Source organism: Anopheles darlingi, chromosome 2, assembly GCF_943734745.1.
Source record: "Anopheles darlingi chromosome 2, idAnoDarlMG_H_01, whole genome shotgun sequence".
NCBI classification, from domain to species: Eukaryota; Metazoa; Arthropoda; class Insecta; order Diptera; family Culicidae; genus Anopheles; species Anopheles darlingi.
The window spans coordinates 69,828,557-69,833,556 of record NC_064874.1 but is presented as its reverse complement, the minus strand read 5'-3'; the positions used below and the strand labels follow the sequence as shown (position 1 = coordinate 69,833,556).

The 5,000-nt window shown below is 47.5% G+C and overlaps 4 protein-coding genes across 12 annotated transcripts in view; 2 read left to right on the top strand and 2 right to left on the bottom strand.

The window, feature by feature from the left end:
- The window catches only part of LOC125952310 (ATP-dependent zinc metalloprotease YME1L), a 3,492-nt gene extending 1,161 nt beyond the window's left edge, over positions 1–2,331 (top strand). Inside the window, exons 3-8 of one of the 2 annotated variants that reach the window (XM_049681731.1) lie at positions 1–155; positions 244–557; positions 626–1,016; positions 1,087–1,252; positions 1,325–1,508; positions 1,583–2,331. The exon at positions 1–155 is cut by the window's left edge and continues 161 nt beyond it. In XM_049681731.1, the coding sequence (XP_049537688.1) occupies positions 1–155; positions 244–557; positions 626–1,016; positions 1,087–1,252; positions 1,325–1,508; positions 1,583–1,911 (1,539 nt within the window). In that variant the 3' untranslated portion in view covers positions 1,912–2,331. Of the gene's footprint in view, positions 156–240; positions 558–625; positions 1,017–1,086; positions 1,253–1,324; positions 1,509–1,582 lie in introns of both variants that reach the window. The other variant, XM_049681730.1, reaches the window with a different exon arrangement.
- Positions 2,332–2,379: 48 nt separating this feature from the next.
- Positions 2,380–5,000, bottom strand: part of LOC125952409 (uncharacterized) — a 310,728-nt gene continuing 308,107 nt past the window's right edge. For all 3 annotated transcript variants that reach the window (XM_049681866.1, XM_049681867.1, XM_049681868.1), the window contains exons 2-4: positions 3,255–3,352; positions 2,767–3,182; positions 2,380–2,689 (exon numbers count right to left, since the gene is read on the bottom strand). In XM_049681866.1, the coding sequence (XP_049537823.1) occupies positions 2,486–2,689; positions 2,767–3,182; positions 3,255–3,345 (711 nt within the window). In that variant the 5' untranslated portion in view covers positions 3,346–3,352 and the 3' untranslated portion in view covers positions 2,380–2,485. The remainder of the gene's footprint in view (positions 2,690–2,766; positions 3,183–3,254; positions 3,353–5,000) is intronic.
- Positions 3,724–4,725, top strand: LOC125952432 (transcription initiation factor TFIID subunit 10-like). The gene is made up of 3 exons (XM_049681892.1): positions 3,724–4,183; positions 4,251–4,315; positions 4,407–4,725. Exons 1-3 carry the CDS (start codon positions 4,061–4,063, stop codon positions 4,636–4,638), a joined length of 420 nt encoding a protein of 139 aa, XP_049537849.1. The 5' UTR covers positions 3,724–4,060; the 3' UTR covers positions 4,639–4,725.
- Positions 4,818–5,000, bottom strand: part of LOC125952288 (uncharacterized) — a 29,823-nt gene continuing 29,640 nt past the window's right edge. For all 6 annotated transcript variants that reach the window (XM_049681687.1, XM_049681685.1, XM_049681682.1 and 3 more), the window contains exon 7: positions 4,818–5,000. This exon is cut by the window's right edge and continues 3,800 nt beyond it. The gene's annotated coding sequence lies outside the window, so the exon portion shown is untranslated.

The window sequence follows — 5,000 nt, the reverse complement described above, 5'->3', positions numbered from 1 at the left end:
GCCGAGGGTTACCTTACCGCGTCGCACCCTGATCAACCGAATCGCTCCAGCAAGGCGATGAAGTATTTGAAGTTTTTCCAGCAACTCCTGATCATTGCCGTGTTCATCGGTATCTTCATCAGCATGTTTGCCTCTCCAAACGGATCGGTGTTTAGGTAGGTTTCGCTCGAAGCCATACGGTCCATGTGGCCAGTTTACATCGGGTCAACTGACCGACTGCTTGATGTTTGCTTACTTTAGTAGAATACAGCTCGGCAATCAGGTCGAGGTTGACCCGGAGGACATTACGGTTACGTTTGAGGACGTGAAAGGGTGTGACGAGGCAAAACAGGAGCTGAAGGAAGTGGTCGAGTTCCTGAAGAATCCGGGCAAGTTCAGCAACCTGGGCGGCAAGCTACCGAAGGGCGTTCTCTTGGTTGGCCCACCGGGAACGGGTAAAACGCTGCTGGCGCGTGCCGTTGCTGGAGAGGCTGGTGTTCCTTTCTTCCATGCAGCCGGTCCCGAGTTCGATGAGGTACTCGTCGGTCAGGGTGCCAGGCGTGTACGGGATTTGTTCAGTAAGTTTGGAGGCAACAGTAGACCAATCTAGATGATGACTCATTACATACAACCTTTCCATTGACAGAAGCGGCCAAGGAGCGTGCACCGTGTGTCATATTCATCGATGAAATCGATTCGGTCGGCGCCAAGCGTACCAATTCCGTGCTACATCCGTACGCCAACCAAACGATCAATCAACTGCTTTCGGAGATGGATGGGTTCCAGCAGAACGAGGGTGTGATCGTACTGGGGGCCACCAACAGGCGCGACGACCTGGACCAGGCCTTGCTGCGACCGGGTCGCTTCGATGTGGAAGTTGTCGTACCGACGCCAGATTTCACGGGGCGTAAAGAAATTCTAACTTACTATCTGGGCAAAATCCTTAGCAAAGATATCAACATTGATCAGCTGGCGCGAGGAACGACTGGGTTCACGGGAGCTGACATTGAGAACATGGTTAATCAGGCAGCACTACGGTAGGAAAAGAGGTCGTTTGCGATTTGATGGCTCGCGGTGCTAATGTACGCTCTTCCTTTCCAAAAACAGTGCCGCCATTGATGGAGCGGAGGTAGTCAACATGAAGCATCTGGAGAATGCCCGCGATAAGGTACTTATGGGTCCGGAGCGAAAGTCGCGGCTACCGGATGAAGAGGCTAACAAAATAACGGCCTATCACGAGGGTGGCCATGCTATCGTCGCTTACTACACGAAGGTACGTAAACCGGTCCGGCTTCGTAAGGGTTCGTTGAACTAATGCATGCCTCTTACCCGCGTGCACCCACAGGAATCACATCCTTTGCATAAGGTAACAATCATGCCACGCGGGCCATCGCTTGGCCATACGGCGTATATACCGGAAAAGGAGCGCTATCACGTTACAAAACAGCAGCTACTCGCCATGATGGACACCATGATGGGTGGACGGGCAGCGGAAGAGTTGATCTTTGGTCAGGATAAGATAACGTCAGGTATGTTACGCCACTGGCGTGCGCTTGTTAGGCATCCGATTACAACTTTTTTCTTGTACATCCTCTTTGAACAGGTGCGAGCAGTGATCTGAAACAAGCGACTTCGATTGCGTCCCACATGGTGAAGGAGTGGGGCATGTCTGAGAAGGTGGGCCTCCGGACAATCGAGGGGCCGAAGGGATTCGGCCAGAACGAGGTTCTTTCGCCGGCGACGATCGAAGGAGTGGACAACGAGATCAAGAAGCTGCTTAACGATAGCTACGAGCGAGCCAAGACGATCCTGAAGCAGCACGCCAAAGAGCACAAAGCGTTAGCCGAGGCACTGCTGAAGTACGAAACGCTCGATGCGGAAGATATTAAAGCCATCATGGGTGGGGAGAAACTGTCGAGCGAAGAGAACTAGAATGGACTCGCTCACATACTCTACTCGCTACTTGGTTTAAAATCCCGCAAGCCATCCTCCGTTTGGTACGTAATGTAGATAATGTCCTCTACAGACCCATATAAACGCCCCGCTACCCATTGCTTTTGTCGATTAAATAGATTAAGCAGGAACGATAGCGGAAATAAATATGTTACTATTGCGAATATGGTTTGAACTTAAGCATAAAACCACGGTTGAAAATGTATGCAAGCACTTCCGATTCATTTTCTAGCCCTTAGCACTTATTTTCTCAGAAAAAAAAACTCTCACCATCTTTGGACAACGTGGATGTAAAAAATCATTACTAACTTACAAACAGCTGGTAGAATCGACTGTTACGGTCGATATGAAAATAAACTATTGTTACAACAATCGTGCCAGTTGCGGAGTCTATGTGTTTCGGCCCCCATCCGTAAGTCGTAGAACATGATTTCAAATGTTGAGACGTTTGCTAGATTTGCAATTCCGGAACCCCAGATGTTTATTGTTCCATTTGATTTTTCACCGTCAACTATTATTCCAGGAAGTTCCCTTGCTGAAAGCTTACCGGAACCTACTCAGAGTCCTCGTCACGCTTCTCAACAATACAGTCCGATAGTTCCTGCTCCAAATCGATGAGTCCCTCGTCGAGATCTCTGGTTCCTTCGGAATCGCAGTGAGTGTTTCTCTTGTCCTCTGCACATTCTTTGTAAGACTTTTCCGACTCCTTTACCAGCTCCTTGGTATCTTTCTCGACTGAACTGAAGCATTCCTTGATCTGCGAAAGAGGATAGACAACAATTGATCAAAATCGTTGATTATTCACGGCAACAGGCGGTCCAGAACGAATCTTACCTTCGAGTACTTTTCAATAGTGCTGACCAGATCGATCGTAGGGTTCATGAGTCGCTCCTGCAGACGGGCTACGATGAACGACTTGAGGTACTTGTCCTTAACGTCCACCTTCATTACCTTTTTCAAGAGCTTGTGCACCTGGCGATACGTATTCCGCCTCGATTCCTTCCCACCAGCGCCACCCTTTCCACCCTCTCCAGAACCTCCTTCGCCATCGGCTGATTCAGCATCGTCCTCACCCTCGGCGGTACCATCGCCATCCCCGGATTCACCACCATAACCTTCTACTTCATCATCGGATGTTAACAAATCATGGCCGTCAGAGGTGTCCGCATCTCCCGCATCAGTCGTATCTTCAGGGGTATCTCCCCTCGAGTCATCACTTGGATCCCCATCTTCGTCCCCTGTGGTATCAGCTAAGAAAAGCAGCCAGAAACAAACGTTAGCTGCCCAGAAACATCGAACAACAGGTAATGGCGACTACGTACAGGATCCATCCTCGGTCGTATCCTCATTTGGCCGAGCCGTCACAATTAATGCGAGGCAGAGAGTGCTAGCTAAGAGAAGATAGAACTTCATTGTTACCGTTGTGAGCTAAAATCTCGTGCCAAACTTGTGCTTGATGAAGCCGAACGATAACTCATGATCTTTACCTTCCAGACGATGACTTTTTATATCGTGGGAATCGCAGTCATGATCACAACGATAGCTCGTAGCACGATCTGAAGCATGAATAATTATTCTATTGATACAGCTTTGCCACTGCAAACAGATCAACTCTGTTTGTGATCACCTTGCACAACCTCAGAGCAACATATGGCAAACATCGTACTACTGAACGTATAATGTTTGCTTCTATGTACACTCTACTAATCTGCGAATTTTATACCTACTAAAACTATGTATACTACTTTTAGTAGAACAAGCTGGATTCGGATTTGATGTGGCGGTAAGCGAGGGTTTTTTCAGGTCACTTGTTTTATCTCAAAAGAGAAAACCAATAGTTTCCTCTGAAAATTTAAATTAGAACCTGTATCTCAACGACCGGCTCAAAGATAGCCAACACGTGATTCCGCCATTTTTAGGAGCAAAATCGCTTTTAAGCGATGTGCTCGAATTTATTTCGATTATCGTCTGGACACCGGGTAAACTACTCGAATCCCCGGGTAAACTACTCGAATCGCGACCCATGTAGCAGAACGGAAAAACAGCAAACAACAAACAGCGTCGATTGTTTCGCAGCCCACAATTTCAGCTTTTTTTTAAAGTAAAAACAGAATATTTCACGTCGAAAATGGGCGATAACTTCGGAATCCATCGCGGCCCGTCCAAGAAGCAGACGGAACAGGCTGAAGACCGTACTCAGGGCCAGATTTTGAGTGATTTCCTGACACAGCTGGAGGACTACACGCCGACGGTAACAGCGAATCAACAAAATCGAGGCTTATCGATGGAGCTATTTCACTGTTTTCCTTTGATTGCAGATCCCGGACTCGGTAACCTCGTATTACTTGAACTCGGCCGGCTTCGAAGGAGCTGATCCACGCATGTAAGTCAATCGGAGCGTCCTAACGCCGTCGTAACCCGGAGAGAGCAGTACAATAACCTTCCTCCTTCTTCCGCCTATCTGTGATTTCCAGCGTTCGCCTGATTTCCATCGCCGCACAAAAATTCATCTCGGATGTGGCCAATGACGCGCTGCAGCACTGCAAGACGCGCACGAACAGTGCTCCGACTTCCGGGCACGGATCTTCGAAGAACCAAAACCAAAAGTCATCGAAGGATCGCAAGTACACACTCACTATGGAGGATCTGCAGCCGGCTCTGAACGACTACGGCATCACCGTGCGCAAGGCACACTATTTTGTCTAAATCTTCTGTCGTATCTTTTTGTTTGCTTATTTTGAACGAATTGGAAGGGTCTTTCCCTCTATATCAATAAAAGTATATTAAAATATCTTCCAACAAAGAAAGCTGTCCGTTTGCTTCCAGACTAATAAATTTCCAGTAGGCTGCAAAACACGGAATGGAGGTGGCGGGCAGAAATAAGAGAAGATACTCACGAAATGGTTATTTTTAAAGGTTAAGTAAATTTCATGATATATTTTACCCTCTCTTTGATTTCTACAACTCTTTTATAATAGTGTGTATCTATTAGTCATCTCTTTCGCTTTGCTCTTTATTTCGCTTGTCTCCTTTTTGTTGCTTGGTGATGGCTACTGCTTCTTCTGCTA

Bases quoted from the DNA above. Each gene is read 5' to 3' on its own strand.
- LOC125952432 (XM_049681892.1), top strand. From the start codon at position 4,061: ATGGGCGATAACTTCGGAATCCATCGCGGCCCGTCCAAGAAGCAGACG. The intron at 4,184-4,250 runs GTAACAGCGAAT...CTTTGATTGCAG, and splicing joins TGGAGGACTACACGCCGACG to ATCCCGGACTCGGTAACCTC. The intron at 4,316-4,406 runs GTAAGTCAATCG...TGTGATTTCCAG, and splicing joins GAAGGAGCTGATCCACGCAT to CGTTCGCCTGATTTCCATCG.